We start from the raw sequence: 21,181 nt of genomic DNA on the forward strand, positions 1-21,181 counted from the left end.
TCTCCAACACAAGTTTCTGCAACTCCCATCCAACTACTGAGAAAAACCAACTCTCATAAGACCTGACAAAATTCCATTGCACATACCACAACGAAACGTTACTCAGGAGAGAAACTGACTACCTCTGTCAGTCTGCCAATTAGAATTCTCCTAGCATTCTGAACATCTGTGTAAATCAACATGCAAGCTACAGGCCAGCTCCAGAACCATTCGAGGCAATGGATCAGGTTTGGGCCCAAAGGTCATTGAAGGAAATCAAGCCTTTTCTAACTCTGTGGGTAACATACTTTCTGAATGGGAAATAAGTAGTTATTTCATAGCTCAATACCAGATTCTGTTTTAAGAAAAGCTATTCCACACAGAGAATTGTTTGTACATGTCTGGATCCCAAGCCCACTGAAATAATGAGAATTTCCCCCTGGATTTTAATGTAAGTTTTGACCTTTAGTTTGTTTTCAGGTATACGTTACTTAGCTCTGTGTTTCATTCAATAAAGTATGGGCTTGAGAGTTGGGGAAAAAACACCCCACACATACTATGCATTAAACAAACACGACTGGTAATTTTGTTACTAACAAAATCAGCATTAAGATTGATGAAAATAAGTCAAGGAAACGGGTTTGCTAAAAGTGATCTCCATACAAAAAATTTTACTCAAATTCTTAAATAAAAATCACCGTGTTAAAAATCAACATTGTTATGATTGGAATTCGTATACAGAAAATGAATCAAAAGTTACAAAAGCAACTGACATTACATAATAAATATAACAAATTAATATATATGGGAACAGTTCTACAACACCTTTAAAACATTAAAATGATTATTTCTATGGCATGTTAATTTAACATCTGTTATAAAATTCTCTTTGTGCTGTGTATTAAATGAACAGCTACTATTCATTCATTCTTGCACTAAACAAAATGTTAAAAAGGTGCTTTTTCGTGGTAGAAACTTCTAAGCATCTGAGCCTGGCCCTCTCCATCAGCCCTCTGAGAATGCCACAAGACATTGGCAGATGTGCTCATCACCTGTCATGGTCTTTTGTGTTTGGTTGGAGACATTCATAAAGAAATCTTGTTCTCTCCAAAAGTAGGTATGGCAGCTAGAATTGATTATAAATCAAGACCCCCTATGTATGCAAAGCTAACAGTGACAAGCCAGATTCTGGCCTATGCTTATAGCCCTTGTGCTGCTGCAGTATTGCAAAGGAAGTGCGAAAAGATGGGCAGCTCAGAGTTCCACTGGCATGAAGAACGTTGGGCTGGTGCTGAAACAGTATAGCTGGCTCTCTGACATGCTCGTGGCTCACCTTGGGAAGGGATGTACCAGGAGCATGGCTGAGGGAGACAGGACAACCAGCGCACACTGTGCTCCTCTGATCCTCAGGCAGTGTAACAGTCCCTTCGGGTTCTTACAAAAATAGCTCAATTCATCGTAGCTCTACAGCCAGACTAGACCCTGGCTGCCAAGAGGATGAGGGAAACATAAAGGTATTTGAAAGCTACATTTGCCTCCCTGTCTCATCAGCTATGCTGGGCACAAGTTTGACACAGAGACCCGTTCTAGCCAGGTGTGCCTGGGACCAAACAACTTTTTGAATGACAAGAAATTTTGTTAAGACTATAGATATATGTGGAAACAGCTGCTGTTCCCGAGGTACGTGTTTTCTATGCAGGGTTTTCTGTGACACAATCACTATAGTGTGAGTGCCTTTTGCAGTCTCTTTTCAATATTCCTTTATTCTAGGTGATGACCTGCCATCCTCTGCTACTATGTTCTTTTTCATAAAGATGAAATGACATGTGCCTTCTTTTCACACCACAAGGCGGCACACTGAATAAGTCACACAAAATAATGTCAAGAGCCAAAGGTAGGCATTCTAAAGCAGGGATAACGTACCAATAGCTGCCTTCAGATACAGCATCGGTGGTTGCGGTATCTGAAATGAAGACTCATTTCAAATGAAGACTCTCCCACATAACAGCACATTGCACCATTAGCCAACTCTTGTGCTTATATTTCTGTGCATTTTATATTAAATACAGCTCCCCATGAAAAGTACATTACTATGATTTATGCAATAAATCAGAGTCCATTACTAGAGTTGGAAAAAACTTAAGAAAAAACCCACAAAGCCAAGTATACAAACTCACAAGGTAGCCCATTAGTAGTTCTAAACATCGATAACGTTCAAGAAATGATTTTCTTCCAGTTCTGAAGATTTTTTCTTTTTTTTTTTTTTGAACATGGAAACAGCAGGAGTCGAACCAGAAAGATAACAAGTATACACTGTTCTAGTACATACAACACAGGGTTAAATCAAGTTGTTTATAATCCTGACTGGAATGTTCAATTAGGAAGACGAGAGAGTGAGAGGTAATGGGCTAGTTAACTGAATTTCTCCAGGATCAGATCCTTAATAGGCAGTAGACAACATATTTCTGTGAAGGGAGAATGAGCAACAACTAAAATGATAAGAACCTTCTATATTTAAGGCATTAAACATCTCATTTACAGCATATATCTCAATAATTTAGAGCACCTTCTCAGAATATGAACTCAGTCAACTGACAGCTTGGATTTACAGAATTTGAGATTTCAATAAATTGTGCTATCTCATGCAAATGTTTGGGCAGGTTATATTTAGCAATGTGCACTGGTCTCATTATATTTTTAAAAAATTTTTTGACTTGGAGACAGATTTTGCAATATTTCTGGAAATTATTTTAAAATATACTGATTAATTTCTTCCTAATGCATTATCTGAAATCTCAGCAGTTCATGTGTTTTATTTTGAGTGGGGAGTCCAAATCCACTTCTGTTAAAAGAAGTATGATTGTGGCATATGTTTCCCCAGAACAGTATTTAGGTATGCCATGCAAAGCTAGCTTATAAAAATGTTTAAGGGAACCATGACTCATGGTCTTCCAAACTACTGGCTGAATTAGCCTTCCTCCCCTCATTATCTCCATTATTTTTAGCCCTACTGGGGAAAAACAAACAAACAAAACACAGCAGCTATATATTGCATTAACTCATCTGAGCCTGCTTTGAAGCATTTGAACAGTGCAGTGGAGTAATGGCATCATACAGCATGGCAGGAGATAAGAACGTAGACAGTATCATGTGGCCCTTCCACAGCTACTAGCAGACACTAATGAGAAAAGTCAGGTAGGAAGGTTTGGCTGTAGAAAAGCAGCAAGAAGTGTTCCCCAGTTATCTTCCCTCCCACTCAAATCCATGGGAGAGATTCAGTAGTGGCCTTTTGCAATATCATCAATGTGTCCAGGCAGTTACACAGATGTGATAGTGACCAACGCACATAGAGAGAGTAGATTGGAATATGACTAGGGTAGAAATAGTTACACCTCCTGAATGAAGAAGTGGGCATACATCCATACTCAACTGCATTATATGCAAATCTGTCAGGAAATTCCCTCAAAGTTACTGGCTGTGGTATGAACAAAATAATCACCACACTCATTTTCTTCATTGTTTTCATGGATGTATTTGAAAAAATACACAAAAAATAATCTAACTGCACAAGGAGCCAGACTGGCTAGAGTAGGGCAGATGGGTGCAGTATATATTTCCTCTATACATATATCTACCTACTGAAATCATCCCTTCATAAGGCTTTTTAATATCTGAAATTTTCCAGCTTTGTATAGAAAAAACACTGTATTAAAATATTTGGATAGCTTTTGCATACAAAAATTATATAAAAGCTGGTCATCATAGGATTACTTCTTCAATTTCATCTTCAAAAGACTCAATGGCCTTAACTGCTGGCCTGCTTCTTGTGTGCTGTAAAAGGTGCCTATTTCTTCCTTCGCTGAAAAAACACCCATCACTTTTTACTTTAACTTTATTACTTTTATCTACAGAAAGAGCACTACCAGAATCAAAATCGCCTTCCACGGGACTGCAGTCACTGCTTTTAGATGGAAGGATGGGGTTGGCACTAGTTCCAAACAACTGCTCCATTAAATTAGACTTTTTCTCTTTCTTAGTATTGAAATCTGTGTTTTCTTTAACATTTTCCTCTAAGAAAATACTTTTTTGATTAAGCCAACTTGGCCTCCCAGATCCTTTCCCAAAGGAAGGTGTATAACTACCAAATGTCAAATCACTACTTGAATCTGTGGTTCTAGCATTTTGTCGCTTCCGTATTTCTGCTTTTGTAGTAGCATCATAGTTGTCATTTCCTGGAAATCCATTAAACAATTTCTCTGTGGTCTCTAAGAACTGGGAGGTTTTCTCATTTTTCTCTAGGGAGTCAGATTTTGATGCTGTGTCTGTGAGGTGTGCTTGTGAAGCAAATTTCATACTAACAGCGTTTTCACTTTCTTTGTCAATTTCATACATTTTAGCCAGCAGCAACTCTCTCTTTTGTCTGTCATCTTCTAGTTTTTCAATGTTGTGTATCTCATTTTCAGTTTTATACATTTCAGACTCAATCCTTGTTTCTTCATGAGTCAATAAAAAGTAATTTTCTTTTTTCTTTCTGTCAAATTCTTCTTTCTTCCACTCTGCATGGAATTTTTAAAAAGAAATTATACTTCTAATTAAAAAATCATACACAAATCGAGCTCTTAAAACTCTTACACCCAGCAATGGTCCATTTTTTAAAGAAGTCTTTTTTCAAACAGTATATTTACAATGAGACAGAAGCTAAATCTTCCTTCCTTACTTAAATCAACACTGTCAAATTTATAGTGCAGTTGAATTATTCATCTCTTTAGGAGTTTCATATTCTACTGATTTTATCCTTGCTCTGTGTTAGTATGCAGGCTTGTCTGTCAGCCTGAGATAGAATTTTGGATTTGAATTAAGATAATGCGTGAGAACAAAGGACACAGACACTGTGTGTGTTGCTTCTGCCTGGCCAGATATGTTCGTCAGTAAAATGGAAACAGATAAGAAGAGCAGAAGCGTTACAGGGCAAAGTGGGAGTGTAACAGATGGGCATACACTGGAGAGAGCTGCCTGGCCAACCTCAAGCACCCAGTTAGGAGGGGTAAAGGCGATTCAGAGTGAAGGCACAAGAAATACCAACAGCCAAAGAAAAACCTGGCCATGGGCAGAATACAACTTCACTCCTTCCCCTTCTCAGAGAACACAAAAGGGGCAGGATGAAAACCCCAAACTAATAACCCCCACAAAACAGAACATGACCGTAAGTTGTGAGGGGTGGGACTAGCAGGGTGCATTACAAGTATATCTGGGCTTGCTAAGAAGGAGGTGGTGGGAACAGGAAACAGGGAGAAAGAAATACAGAATGGGGACACAGGCAAGGCTCTGCGGCATCCGGGCTGGGAAGGGGAATAGAGGGTATAGGCTCTGTGGTGTCAGAGTTAGGAATGGAACACTGGGAAACAGACTCTGCTGGCACATAGAGCTTGCTTGGAAGTAACCCCAATAAACATTGCATTGCTTGCACTGTGGACTTCTGGTCTGCATGGTAAGAACCAGGGGTAGGGTGAACGGAAAGCCATCTAACACCATGTGTTTGAACAAAGATAACTATAACACTGATTTCAGTAACTGTGACAGAGTGCTTTATTTTTCTCTGTCAACATTGCTGACTTTAAGACAACTTTGGAATATACTTATTTTTGGTGAACTGCTACTGCAAAGCCAACTGGACAACAAAATACAAAATGAGTCATAATTTTTAAGGGTTTGATTTTAAACTCAGTTACAATAGTGAGCAATTTAAAATTTTACCTCTTGCTCTCTATGTCCGCAAGCCATAATGTGTATTGGAAGCACCTCTGCATAAGCTTTCTGTGCGCCATCAACTGAATATGATTATTGGCAAAAATAGCACACACCACTTTGCACAGGTATAAATGGCTATATGAGGCATAAGGGGGTGAAAATCAGGCCCTCTCACATACAAACTTCATGAACAATGGGTGTAATAGTTTGTGCCAAAGTGACTACACACAAAGGCAATTTTCTGATTATTTATCAAAAAAGAATTTTTCTGTCTGAATACAGAGTTTTGAGGTAGATTCATATTTGAACAATAACAGAGGGGATGGGGGATCAGATATCCTCCTGGAAGAGCTAGGACATGGAATTTGGCGACAGCACTGATAACAACGTGAGTAACTTGCAGTGCTTTATGCCATACTTATGAAGACTAACTGCAACAATTAATACTCTTCATCTATATATGGCATCACATCTCCATTACGAAAGAGAAGCAGGCAGCTGAATTTCATTGCAGAATGCTGGGGTAAAAATAGGATTTTTATAGTAAGATGGAAAAGAGGACTGATATTAGCACTATATTACCCTAAGACATAAGGAGGCAGATCTCAGTTGGTGCAAACTGTCCACTGAGACATTCTCCATGGATAGTTTTTATCAGCTGTGGTTCTTCACAGGTGACATTTGGCTTTGAAGCCTTGTCTTGGGGTAGCAACACCACAGAACGGGAAGGCGGCTATTTCACATCCCTTAATAGTTTCTGTTTTGACCTTGTTCACGTTAAATCATTTGTCCTTTTTAGCGGTTTTCTTCTTTCACAATCAATTTATGGTTTTCAAGAGAAGCATCATCTGATGGATATTTTGTTTTGTCTTACCATCACATAGTTTCTCTGCTTTCTCCTCTAAAGCCTGCAGTTCTTGATCACGTTGCAGTTTCTCCTGCCTCTCCTTGTCCTGTTCTTTCTTTAGATGTTCTCCTTGTTCTTTCCATGCTTTTTTCTCAGATTCCTGTTCCTGACATAAATTGTTAAAAAAAAGCGTGACAGAAAATTTCTGACAGTTTTGTTTATTGTTAAACACCAAGTCTATGTCTACACTAGAGAGTTTTGCCAACAAAGCTGGGGTTTTGTCGACAAAATTCGCAGAGCGCCCACACACAAAATGTGTTTTGTTGAGAATATGTTGATAAAACTAGGCATTTTCGTCAACAACTTTCTGCCTCTCCCCCAGGAAGCAGAATGTCTTTTTTGACGACTGTTGACAAAAAAAGCCATGTGGATTGTCTGAAGTGGGGCAGGGGAGGGGATAGCCTCTGTCGACAGACAGGACTTCCAGGTCACCGTGCAGTCCTGTCTGCTGTGCTTCCAGTTGGCAGTTCTGTCGAGAGAGGGCCAGGCAGTCCGGCCACTGTCGACAGAGCAGATAAACAGAGCGATCTGCTTCTGTGCATGACTGCACTCTGTCGACAGAAGTTTTGTTGGAAGATGTCTTCCAACAGTGACTTCCATCGACAGATCACTGTAATGTAGACATAGCTGAAGTCTTCCAAATTGGAATGATATATAGGCTTCAATGAAGACACTGAACAGAAACACAGGCCTAACAAGTACATCATCACAATGCTCTACCTGCTGCACTGATTCTCAGCTATAATAGAGATTTACTCAAGATTTCAGTCCTGGCAATCAAAACTTCTCCATGAAATTGATTTAAGCAGCTTTAGGGAATCATTTCTCTCTCTCTCTCAAACATCATAAGTTCCTAAATCACATTTTCTTCTGGACTAATGGCGGCATAGGCATTCACGATAAGACGTGTGAACGCAGAAACAAGGAGTTCAAATATGGAATTTCCTTTTGGCAGAGACCAGAATGACCATGAATTTCAATGCTTTATGAGCTAGAAGTTACATTTTTAAGCTTAGTCTTCCCACAATTAGAAAGAAAATACAACAAATGTGGGCAGAGAAAGAAACATGAGATCCTTGGGTGGATATTTCAGTTTTAAGTAAAGTTCAATGAATTTCACAATTCTATAGGGACAGAATTTATAACAGACTTAGTAGTCGTCATCTTATTTTAACACAGAGGCTCTTGCAGCTCCTCAGTGCTTAAAATTTTTTGCTTTAAACATTTGTACAGTGGATGCAAGTAGATCCATGGAGATGAACTAACATCACTTTACACTTCACTTTAATTTTAGGTTTATGGTTCAAAAGTATAAAAAAAAAAAAAATCAGTGAAATGCTATTTTATAATGAAGGCATAAGAGCAAAATGTTGGGATAAAGCTATTAGAAATTTATTTCATGCTTTATACTGGGGAGTAGTGTTTGGACACTAGTGAAATGGGATAAAGCACTAAAATCAATGATTGTTGAAGGAGGATAGAAGTTAAAAGTAAACAAAAAGTAAGGCTCAGTAAAAACACTGAGAAGAAGAGACTGCTGAAATACCTATACTAGAAATATAGAAGGAGAAAGAAACCAAACGTAGGGAAATGATAAAAGGTAATAAAAGCAGAGCAAGTTAATGATAGTCAATGGGATTCAGAGGAACGTGAAATTTAAACATGTAAAACTAATTTGGTGTGAGAGTCTAATCACTTTCCTAAAATATGAGGGTGCCTTTCCTAAAATATAATTTAAGATGGTAGGAAATTTAGCATCCACGTGGATTATTTGGAATTATAAAATAACAACTCACCATTCTGAGAAGGGTCTCCTCTTCTTTCTGATCTGTTACATGAACAAATTCTGGTGGTGGAGGAAATTGTACTGGTGAGATGTACCCACTAGTCTGTACTCCTTTTGTAGTCTGGATTCCCTTTTTAATATTCTGGCTAACGCCTGTAACGAATATACACAAAAAGAAAGCAAGTCAACATTTTATTTTTTTTAATTCAAAATATTCCCAAATAAAAAGAATCCAAAAACATTTAAAATACTTCTTCATTTTTGCAATTTATGAATTTATTTCTAGGAGTTAACAGTATTCCAATAACTTAGAAGAATACAAAAAAGTATCCTGAACTAGTGAGGACCAGCAGGAGACAGATCTGAAAGAATGAAAGAAAGAATAAAAGAAAAAAATTCTGTATCCATGTTGATGAAATTTTGGAGCAAAATGTTTACTTGAAAGGACAGGAAAAAAAATTCACACAAAACAAAGCGTTACATGTTTCTGAAAGTATCTCAAAGTACCTTATAACTGGGGGCAATGGGAACCTTTGGGATATGTTGCCAAATTCTAAGGAGCTTTCCAGAGATTCTGGGAAAGTGTTTGGAAAAGTCTGAAAATATTTTACTGTATCCACAGATAAATTATTTAAATCTACTGAATGGTCTTTAAACAGATCCCTGTCAGTTACCTTCCCTCTCATCTGCCAATGACCTAGATTTTATCAATTTTTCCCTCCCTCACAGATGCTCCTCCTAAAGATAAAGAAGGCCAACCTTAATATTATAGGATAATCTATTGCTTGTATTTTTGAGACTTGAAATCTTATCCCTGTGGAATAGCCTTTCAAATTAACTATATATATTGGATGATGCATAACAGCAGAATATTTCCATTAAAGTGTTCAGCTGTGAAATAGTTTAGAGTATAGACATTAAAACTTGCTTAAAAAGTCACAGAAAAAGCTTGCTTGCTCGCTCTACTCCTGGTGAGTAATTCTATATCCTTTTTTTATATTACCTTTTTTTCTTTTTGTAACATCTGTGTCTTTTTTAGGTGACGGCTTCATCATACGGTTAGCATAAATATTTTTTGCGTCAAGTTCTCTCTCTTTTTCCTGGAATGAAGAATGAGGTGGAGACGGCATAGTTAAATTCATCAACTTACCTCAAGTTTTACTGAGCATCAACTGAAATAAATTTTGACACGGCTAAGCAATGTTTAAAGAGAATATTCATTAACTTAATTCTATAAGTCACATTTCTAGCATATGATTTCTTCCCCTCTCAAAAATCAGATTGTCAAAATACTCTGACATTTAATATCGTATTTTTGTACTTAGCTCAGAAAGCTGAACACCAACATTTCATTCAAAGGTGCTTAAATTTTTTAAGACTAAATACAGGTGCAGATGCATGTGGCTGCCACATTAATTTTCAGTATCATACTGAGTAAACAAAACAAAACCAAAACCAAAAACCACATAAGCCTTACTATCTAGTGGAATGCATAGTACCTCTACAAGCAGGATTCAGTAAACTACAGATTTGGCAGCATTGACAGAATTAGCCCTGGGTGTATTGCTCAGAAAAAAAACACAGAAAAGGAAATGGAAAATGCAAGTACAACCATTTATACAATAGTAAGCCTGGGGCATACAGGCCCTATTTCAACCAGGTAGTTAATGTGTGTTTATAAAAGTATGTGGGTAATCTCTTTGACTTCAAAAACAATGAGAAGTCCTGTGGCACCTTTTAGTATAAGAGATGCAATGACGAAGGGGTCTTTGTGTATTTGACCTATGCTTTTCCTATCAAATGCAAACAATAAATGATGACTGACATGAACGCATTCCCTTTCATATAGATATTCCAGAACCCAGAGCACAAATTAAATTTAAAAAGGAAGAGTAACCCACATGCAGGAAAATGAAGTTCATTTCATAATAAATGACTGAAGTATTACAGAAATATTTCAATAAAGTACTCCCACAGCTAAAAATCCCTTAAAGTAGTTGGAGTTTAACATTACGCTGTTATTACCTTTAGCTTTTGATTTAGTTGTTGACGCTCTTCTTGGAGAGCTTTATTTTCTTCTTGGGCCTCATGTGCCTTTTTTTTCTCAGCCTGCAATTGTCGCTGGAAACTGCTGTTATTCAGCTCAAGGTTTTTCTCCAAATCCTGCAGGTCACATGATAAATCGAATGTTTAAAAACAGTCTTGTTTTAACAAACAAAATATATAAAATACTCTGGAGGGTCGAACCTCACTCTCTCTCTCTCTAGTGAAGTACGGAAGCCACTTGACTGTGTACACAGCAACCTGATCAAATCCAGATATTAATCATGGGGGAGAGCCACACAAGCTTTTGGCTGGTAGCCAACCTCACCTCACCCATATATGCTGGGGGACAACTCTGAGATGGCACTGGGAATTTGCAGCTGTTCCCATAATTCCATACGCTACTGGACACAGCAACCATGTGACCCAACAGAGGGCTCTCAAACTGGTTTATTAGAAATAGAACACCTTCATGAAAAACTGGGATGAGAACGAGAGACGACATCCTCACAATGATTTCCCAACCATTATGCACAACGTTCCTAAAATACATGTTTCTGTAACATAAGATAACTTTGAACAAAATTACAGTAATTTGTAGAGGCTTATTCAAGATCTATTCTACGCAGAGTTACCTTACATTGCATGGATACTGAATTATATTAGAAAATTTATTTTTAAAACTAAAATGCATTTTCTAGAACTCCAGCATAATATACTCTAAAATCCCTGCAAGTCCTCCTTCTATAAACATTACCTAGTTAAGCAGCATAAACTACACAGTAAAAAAATTAAACTATCTGCATACTTTTCTGGTTGACTGCTTAGCAGCTAATTTAAAAATGCCAATTCTATAATATACATGTAAAATAAAACATTTGAATAACCACCATTGTTAATAAACTTTGTTGAACTGGCCACGTGGTTTGGATGTCTGATCGGCACCTCCCAAAACAGTTTCTGTTTTCTGAGCTGGAGGAAGTACAGAGGAGCACTGGGGGCCAGCAGGAGTGATGTAAGGACATGCTGAAGGCACACATGAAAAAGTTCAGCTTCCGTGTCAACACTTGGGAAAATCTTGGCCAAGACCGTCCCCAGCAGAGAGCAGTAATCTGTGAGCAGGTGGCACAATTTGAGAGGTTCTGCCACAGCACAAACAAGGAGAAGTGGAGAACAGGAAGCACATCAAAAACTGCCCTGCACTTCTCCAACAGCTACCAACACGTGCTCCTTCTGCGATAAGATCTGCGGGTCCAGAATTGGGCTGATAGCCACCAACAGACTCACAAATAGGAGGGTGACAGGAAGATGTCCTATTTGTTATCGAGTGGCCATCAAAAGAGAGAGAATAAACATATACATGTGGAGTACTGTACAGATTATACACAAATATGCACACTTATCTAATAGACATTTTACATGGTGTTACTTATTTACAATACAAAAATTTTTTTCAATCACCCTACTGCAGTAAAATGAATAATACAAGTTCATGTATAATATTCACACTGGAAAGAAGCATTCCTATTCAGTTAGTTAAATTAAATTGTTGAATTTTTTAAAGGTGAAGGAGGGAGGTTAAAACAGCTCTCACCTTAATTCTTTTCTCACTTTCATCCAGTCTGTTTTCTGCTGCTACTAGCTTCTTTGTCAATTCATCTCGCTCAGCTAAATGCTTATGTGCAGAAAGCTTTTTCAATTTTTGCAAAGAAATTTTTGTTCTGTACAGTTCATCCTCTGAATCCTTCAGTCTTCTCTCAGTTGTGCGTTCTCTCTCTTGAGATTTTCGTAAACGTTCCCTTAATATTCTAATCTCATTGTTATGTCGAGCGAGGAGCTGAGAGATTTCATTTTCTGTATCTTCAAATTTATTCAAGGCTTTCTCCTGCCTGTATTGAAGCCTCTTCAGTGCCCTGTTTTCTTTCTGCAACTCATCTAGTTTGATTTGGAGTTCAGTTAGTTCGTTGCGAAGCTCATTGATTTTTAGCAGCCTGGCAGAAAGAACCCTTTTTGTAACGAGATCTATATCTTTTGCAGAAGAATCCCTACTGAGGCTCTGGCAGCGAAAACCCCACCGTGTCCCTCTTTTGGCTGGTGCATATTTGGAAACTGGTTTCTTAGTGGCTTAAAAATAAAGAAGCAGATTTTACTGTAAAGAACTTAGCAAAGCACATCATTATGTTTTCTGCTTAAGCAGACATCTTCCTTGAAATAAAGCCCTTTTCTCCTAAGACTTTTAACAATAATTTATGGCATGGTGTTTCTCTTTAGAAATATCAAACATAAAAATGTTTATTTTTACTGTTACAGCTAGAACACAGAGATCTGTGTTTATTGATACACTACACAGCTGCTATATACTTTGATTTTACTCTGAAACCAATTTTGCTGCTTGCAACCATCTCAATGAAATTATACAGTAATCATCTTCAGTAGTTACATTTTTGTTCATTATTTCAGATTTTATAATAAACTATTTTAAATAGAAATAGTGCATTTCTGTACACACAGTATCATCCAAGTGCCTTCAAAATTGTAATCTGGTACTTTTGTAGTAAGCATGCTGCAATTTTATTAAATTCCCAAGTATGTATGTCATATTTATGGAAGACATCTATTGTACTTGCGATAAAGACAATGCCAACACTAGGTTCGGTGCACTTAGAAATAAAGTTCTTAGTTCTCAGGAATAAACTAGGAATGTCTAGGTCTTCCATGAATTAATTTTGATTGTCATGTTATTTTCCAAGGAGTATCTTCTTTTTAGTATCTATTCATATTAAACCCAATTAAGAGGGAAGGTTAGAGCATTGGGCCTGTAAAGCCAGGGTTGTGAGCTCAACCCTTGAGGGGGCCTGTCAAAGGCTTGGGGCAGGTTAGATTTAAAAAAAGTCAGGGATGGTGATGTTCCTTCCAGCTTTGTGAGATGTGATGTATTTCAATTAATATAAATATACACAACATACAAATAATATTCTAAAGTGATCTGGGCTCAGCATAGGTATATATACACACACATACACATAGAGCACGTGAACTCAACTTTGGTCCTTTTGTGTAGCTCAAACCATAATCATACTACGTAAGGCAAATAACCAGTAGAAACACATTTACAGAACTGATCATATGTAGTTATTACTACACTAATGGAAAATAGCCTTTACAAGCAACATACTGAATGCCATCCCGTACTTGCCATTACCAGTTCTGAATTGTGAGACTGGCATATAGCAGAAATGCGTTAGAGTGCAAAAATCAGATATTAGCTAAGAAGGAGCAAGCCCCGTCTCCTCCCATTTTCCTTTTGGCACATATTGTATCTACCGCTATTCTACACTCAGCATTTTACAGCAAAACACCAGTTTTTAAATGTTTTCTGTTTCCCGTAAGCATTTCACATACAAACACCCAGTTTTTCCATAGCTTATACTCAGTCTTTCGTTTATATATACGGCATTTGGCATATTACATTTCAGTATGAAAGGCTAACCCCTAGCTTCAAACTATTTAATGAGCTCACATAAATCTATCAATACAGATTTTGTTTTCCAATCCTCAATCAAGCACCTCAGATTCTCACACATGGTTTTGCACTTTTAACCATCTGTACACATCTGGCAATGTCAGGCTGATGCTGTGAGCCTGCCATTTCTGAAAGACATTTGGCATGTATGCCTTCACGTCAACAGAAGTATTCAGTTTCTGGCACATAACCTCAGCAACCACCCTCCTTTCCCTACAACATATTGCAACAAAAGCATGGCAATTTGTTTCCCAGAGGCCTACACGTGAAGTTAACATTCAAGCAGGCAGCTGAATTTGACACTCCTTAACCACAGCTAAATTGAGCACCATGTCAGTGTCACACAGGCCAACAAAGAATGATGATTTGAAGCCATGACCCTCTAAAAGCACCATTATGATCTAGCTGGCTCTCTTGCATAACAAAGGCCACAGAATTTCAACAAGTTCATCATGACAGCTACTGTACAACATGCAGTATATCTGGGGACTATTATATTGATTTTAATGAATGGTGTCTATATCTCTGTGATTCTCTTGTATCACCATTATAAAAATTGTCTTAGAAAGCAAGAACTAATAACCTGAGTGTGTGTTTGTATGGAGGGCTGAGTTGGAGGGAGGATTACTACAAATTCTGGGGCAAGTAAACAACTCAAGAGACATACCACCCCTAGGGAGAACTGCATAAACAGTTCAGACCAAGTCCCAAGGGGCCAGAGGAAAACAGAGAAGAGTGCTGGCTATACAAACAGCACATGAACTAACAGGTGGTGCTCATTTTGATCCAATCAACAGATACGAACCTTAATCCAAACCTTGTTGGAGAGACTGGAACCTAAAAGGACCTCCACATGACTGAGGCAGGTTATCATAGAATCACAGGGCTGGAAGGGACCTCAGGAAGTCATCGAGTCCAGCCCTCTGTTTCAAGCAGGATCTACCCCCAAAGAGTCATCCGAGCCAGGACCTTGTCAAGCTGGGACTTAAAAACCTCTAGGGATGGAGAATCAACCACCTCTCTAGGCAACATATTCCAGTGCTTCACTGCCCTCCTGGTGAAGTAGTTTTTCCTAATATCCAACCTACTCCTCTCCTGTAACTTCAGACTATTGCTTCTTGTTCTGCCATCTGTCACCACTGAGAACAGTTTATCTCGATCCTGTTTAGAGCTCCCTTTTAGGAAGTTGAAGGCTGCTATTAAATCATCCCTCAGTTTTCTCTTCTGTAAGCTAAACAAGCCCAAATCCCTCAGCCTCTCCTCAAAGGTCACGTGCTCCAGCCCCCCTCAATCATTTTTGTTGCCCTTCGCTGAACCTGCTCAAGCATATCCACATCCTTTTTATAAGAGGAGCCCCAAAACTGTTAACAATATTCCAGATGTGGCCTCACCAGTGCCAAATAGAGAGGAACTACCACTTCTCTAGATCTGCTTGCAATCCTCCTCCTAATGCACACTAATATGCAGTTAGCTTTCTTGGCTACAAGGGTACATTGTTTACTCATATTCAGCCTTTCATTCACCATAACCCCCAGGTCCCTTTCCGCCCTACTGCTGCTTAGCCAGTCTGTCCTCAGCCTATAACAATGCTTGGGATTCTTCCATCCCAGGTGCAGTACTGTACACTTCTCCTTGTTGAGCCGTATCAGATTTATTTTGGCCCAATCCTCTAATTTATCCAGCTCACCCTGGATCCTATCTCTACCCTCCAACATATCTACCTCTCCCCTAACTTAGTGTCATCTGCAAACTTGCTGAGGGTGCAATCCAGTCCCTCATCCAGGTCATTAATAAAGATGTTGAACAACACCGGTCCCAGAACTGAGCCTTGGGGCACCCAGCTTTAAACTAATCGCCATCCAGATACTGAGCTGTTGGCCACCACCTGTTGGGCCCTACTGTCACACCAGCTTTCTATCTGTCTTATAGTCAATGGATCCAATGCATGCTTCCTCAACTTCTGGGAAAAAATGTTGAAGGAGACTGTATTAAAAGCTTTGCTGAAATCAAGGTATATCACATCCACTGACTTCCCCATGTCCACAGAGCCTGTAACCTCATCATACAAGCTAATCAGATCGGTTAGGCATGACTTGCCCTTGGTGAATCCATGTTGACTACTCTTGATCACTTTCCCCTCCTCCAAGTGCTCCAAAATGGATTCCTTGAGGATCCCCTCCATTATTTTCCCAGAACTTAAGGTAAGGCTCCCAGTCTATAGTTCCCTGTATTGTCCTTCTTTCCCTTTTTTAAAGATGGGCATCACACTTGCCTTTTTCCAGTCATCTGGGATGTTTCTCAATCTCCAAGAGTCCTCAAAGATAATGGCGAAAGGTTCGGCAATGACATCTACCAATTCCCTCAGTACCCTTGAGTGCATTCAATCCAGACCCATGGATCTGTGTATGTTTAATTTTTCCAAGTAGCTCTTAAGTCATTGCTTCCCCACCGATGGCTGCCCTCCACCTTCCCATACTACATTGTCTAGCATCATAGTGTGGGAGCTGTCCTTGTCTGTGAAAGCTGAGGCAAAAAAAAACAAACATTGAATACTTCAGCTTTTCTTACATCAACTGTCACTAGGTTACCTCTCTCACCCATAATGGCCTCACACCTTCTCTGATAACCCTCTTGTTAACTTGCCTGTAGAAACCTTTCTTGTTACCCTTCGCAACCCTTGCCAGCTGCAGTTCCAACTGTGCTTTCGCTTTCCTGATTACTGCCCAGCATTCTCCAGCCATATATTTATACTCCTCCTTAGTCAACTGTCCATGTTTCCATTTCTTATGCACATCCTTTTTGAGCTTAAACTGACCAAGAATTTCCCTGTTAAGTCAAGCTGGTTGCCTACCATATTTGCATTTCTTACTATGCAGCAGGGTGGTTTGTTCCTGTGCCTTCAGTAAAATTTCTTTAAAATACTGCTCGTTCTCTTGAACTCTTCTCCCCTTCATCTTCATTTCTCAAGGGATCCTGCCCATCAGTTCTTTCAGGGAGTCAAAATCTGCTCTTTTGAAATCAAGGAGCTGTATATTACCACTCACCTTTCTTCCTTTTGTCAGGATCCTGAAATCTACCATCTCATGGTCACTGCAGCCCATGTTGCCACCCACTTCTATTTCTCCTACCAGTTTTTCCCTGCTTGTGAGCAGCAGGTCAAGTTGCGCATGGCCCCTGGTTGGTTCCTTCAGCACCTCTACCAGGAAGTTATCCCCAACATTCTCCAAAAACTTCCTGGATTGTCTGTGTGCTGCGGTATTGGTCTCCCAACAAAACATCCAGATGATTAAAGTCTCCCATGAGAACCAGGGCCTGTGATTTGGAAGCTTCTCTTAGTTGCCTGAAGAAGTCCTCATCTACCTCATCTCCCTGATCTGGCAGTCTATAGAAGACTCCAGCTACATCACCTGTGTTGTTTCTGCCTCTAAGTTTAACCCACAGACAATCAACTGGTTTTTCTCCCTCCTTATACAGAGCTCTGAGCTATCATACTGCTTCCTCACATAGGTCATGTCTATACTAGCCCCAAACTTCGAAATGGCCACACAAATGGCCATTTTGAAGTTTACTAATGAAGCGCTGAAATACATATTCAGCGCTTCATTAGCATGCGGGCGGCCGCGGCACTTCGAAATTGACGCGCCTCGCCACCGCACAGCTCGTCCTGATGGGGCTCCTTTTCGAAAGGACCCCGCCTACTTTGAAGTCCCCATATTCCCATGAGCTCATACTGCTCATAAAGGGACTTCAAAGTAGGCGGGGTCCTTTTGAAAAGGAGCCCCGTCGGGACGAGCCGCGCAGCGGCGAGGCACATCAATTTCGAAGTGCCGCGGCCGCCCGCATGCTAATGAAGCGCTGAATATGTATTTCAGCGCTTCATTAGTAAACTTCGAAATGGCCATTTGCGTGGCCATTTCGAATTTTGGGGCTAGTGTAGATGTAGCCATAGAGTGCAACTCCTCTCCCTTTTCTCCCATCTGTCCTTCCTAAACAGTTTATACCCTTTCACAGCCATGCTTCAGGTTCTCTGATAAATTAAACAGGTTTAGACCTTTCATGATTTTGTGTGTTTTCTCCTGAATTGCTTTTGTCCTTTAATACACACACTCTGCTTTGGAAGAGGGTCTTTTGTTTTGTTTTGTTTTTTACTGCTTGCAACCAGTTGCAAACATTGTTCATAGACCTTTCGAGAGAAAGCAAGCACAGGTCCTAGATTGTGGCCTGGCCTGCTGGAATAGACACACAGAGGTGCAGGGAGACTGCAGCCTAAATTGGGAGGCAGAAGGATGCATTTCTCTCCTCAAGCAGAGATGAAGGCTAGAGTCCTCAGACTTAAGGTGGCACTCCTTGAGCACACAAGAGGGGCCCAAAAACCTGATACTCATAACTTCTGGCTGACAGAGAATATATATTTTTAGAAAGACAGGATATGTTGTAACTTAATTTGAAGTTGTGTGTGATGGCTTGGTATAAGACTCCAAAATTCAGCGTATAAGCTGTTCAGTCCTTTACCTTAGGTGCTGTAAAGTTACTCTTTTCTCACTACTTGCTGGGTGTGGTGCTGGTTCCATCATCCCCCCAAAATTACAAAACAGATTACTGAGGGAGATTGGGTGGAGGTATGTTGGTAAGGAGGATGGAGTTGGAAATAATTTTTAACTTTGGAGAATAAACAGTTAAACCCCTTTTGTTTTTTGACAGTCTAAGTATGGGAATATAAACATTTTTTCCCCGATAAAGAACATGCTGTGTATGATTACAGTGGAAAATTCAGTTAAACAGAGAACCATAACAAATATATTTGGGACATTTTGTCTGAGAAATTATAAATATTGTTTCCTAGATTTATTTCTACATAAAAGGATTCAAGAAATCCAACAAACGACCTTGGAAACATAAGTAGATCTGAAGTTCTGATGCAAATAGAGGATGGGAACAGGGCAGAATTTACTTGTCTTTATTGTCAGAAAAAAGAATGCTAAAATTAAATTTAGCAGAGTAGTATATATAAGGCTAATTTCAGTTATCTAAATAAAAATTACAGACAATTTAGAAAACATAAAAATAAGTTATATTTCCTTCCCTCAAAGTTTAAAATACTTTTGACATTTGCAGGCTGCTTCAGGGTGCAAATGTTGTGATCAACCTACCTTGGTAATATGCGAGGCTGCTCAAAGTCTGTGTTTTGTGATCTTTTTTCCCATGGCTTGTTGACTGAGAGCTCAGTGTAAGTGATCGTTCGGAAGCATGAGAGGTATTATCTTCATCTGAATAGTAGGCATTGCTATTTTTATCACCATCTGATGTTCTGTCATGGTCCGAATCCAAGCTCTTTGTTCTTTCTCCCATTTTTCAAGACACAGTTGTTCCTCCCATTTCTCTTAAAGAAAGTTCATTTTGACACAGAAGAATCTTTTAGTACTTATAAGTAAAATTGGTGGTTCCTTTCTAAGTCTTTATTATCCTCACATTCACAACATGAGCTCTTGTGGTTCATTTTAGCAACCAGGGTTACCATTCCTAATGCATTTTTCTACAAGAATAAAAAAAGGAATTGAGAATATTTTAGTATCTCTTCTTTTAGATTTATATACAACAGTCTTCCTACCTCCACCCTCCCCTGAAAGGGCAAGACAGTTCATGATTCTTATGGCCTCATGCCTTATCAGTTATGTCAAAAGGAATAGGTAACACACTGAGATAGCCTTTTTAGGTATTGCATTAAAAAAAATCCTTCCTCTCTGCCCCAAACAGTGAAATGGTGGATTTTAGCACTTCATCATTCCACATTATGAAAGGTTGTAAAGCAGTAACATCTGGACCAGAAAACTGCGGACAGAACTCTTAAAATTTGAAACTATTTAGAACACTTAGTAACTATATCTATGTATGTATAAAGGCGCCAGAGCTGAAGATAACAAGCTTTGGGGTTTTTTGCTGTCACAGTAAAACTCTGAGCGACTAATGCGAACCCCCTAAAATAGTGACAGGGCCCTCTGCAAGGGGCTGATGCTCCCCTAGCCCTCAAGGGCACAGCAAGGGACAGGCAGCCATGATAAGGAAGTGGTTTTATCCCAGGTGAGGGAGCGGCCCACAGGCCTGTTGGAAAACGAGCAGCCCTGACCCCCCCATGCCTCCCGCTCACGCCGACACAACCCTGGTCCCCTCCCCTTCGGCCTCCCTCAACCCCCCTCTACTCCCACTCCCAGCCCCCTCCTTCAACTCCCCTGCCCCACTCCCAGCCCCCTCCCACACACTCCAACCACCCCATCCCCGCCCCATGACCCCTCACAGCCCCCGCCCTGCGCAACGATGCCGGCTCAATACGAGGCTCTACCCAGCCTCCGGGCGGTACCTCGTGCAGCCAGCTCGGCTCGGCGCCGCATCCCCTCCCAAGCCGACGCCCCCAGGCCGTTGGCGACCCTGTCTGTGCCGCTCTTAAAGGAGCCGCCGCCACCCGTCTCGGGATATTTACAGCGGGCGCCCCGGTAACGGGGCAAGGGCGGAGGCGGGGGAATGGGCGGGCGGGGCGGCTCACGGAATACGAAGCCATCCATTGGCAGTCCGTCCTGCCACATCCACAGGACCGAGCAAGTCCGTGCTCCCGATTGGCTTTCGGGCGAGAGGAAGGCGCCCTTCCGATTGGCCGGGAGCGGTTAGCACCTGCTGATTGGCTAGCATGCAAGAGTATGGCAGGGTGAACGCTGGTCACTGTGGATAGGGTGGTGCGCGGTGAGGGTCTGGTGGGGTCGTGGTCTGCTGTCCTCGGGCGCCTGGCTTCTGCCCTGCTGGCTCTGCTGCCGTACTGGGGCTAGAGCAGCGCCCCGCCTGCGGCGGGGCTCTACGCACCAGTGCCGCTGCCGCAACTTGGCGGGAGCTCATCAACGCTCCAGTTCCAGAGGAATCAAACCCCTTTGCCCTGCCTTGCCCACGCTATTTACTTGAAGCTCCACCCCCTTTCGTGATGCCCCGCCTCCCACTCACTCCAGCCCTTCTCCCGCCCTGGCTCGCGCTCAGCCGCGCTCGCTTGTGCCCATTTTCACTGCACGGTGGAGGTGTTGCAGCCCCTTCCTCCGGCTTAAGGGAGGGAGTATGATGGGGAGGAGAGGGTGGAGCAGGGGCAGGAGGAGGCAGGAGGGAATGGCGTGAGGGTTGACTTGGGGTGCGTCCCCCAGGGCCTCAGGATTCATGTGCC

The 21,181-nt window shown here is 40.6% G+C and overlaps 1 protein-coding gene across 2 annotated transcripts; it reads right to left on the bottom strand.

Moving 5' to 3' along the window:
* Positions 1-633: 633 nt before the first annotated feature.
* LCA5 (lebercilin LCA5) lies at positions 634-20,428 on the bottom strand. Of its 2 annotated transcripts, none has more exons than XM_074991001.1 (8): positions 20,342-20,428; positions 19,137-19,519; positions 12,058-12,587; positions 10,446-10,583; positions 9,424-9,520; positions 8,431-8,573; positions 6,602-6,740; positions 634-4,535 (listed from the first exon to the last, which is right to left on the bottom strand). In XM_074991001.1, the coding sequence occupies exons 2-8, from the start codon at positions 19,333-19,335 to the stop codon at positions 3,739-3,741; spliced, it is 2,043 nt and encodes a 680-aa protein (XP_074847102.1). In that variant the 5' UTR covers positions 19,336-19,519; positions 20,342-20,428; the 3' UTR covers positions 634-3,738. The 2 variants fall into 2 exon arrangements, with proteins under 2 accessions (XP_074847102.1, XP_074847103.1); XM_074991002.1 differs by having other exon boundaries at positions 19,137-19,366; positions 20,342-20,414.
* Positions 20,429-21,181: the final 753 nt, after the last annotated feature.

This window comes from Carettochelys insculpta, chromosome 3 (genome assembly GCF_033958435.1).
Source record: "Carettochelys insculpta isolate YL-2023 chromosome 3, ASM3395843v1, whole genome shotgun sequence".
NCBI lineage: Eukaryota > Metazoa > Chordata > Testudines > Carettochelyidae > Carettochelys > Carettochelys insculpta.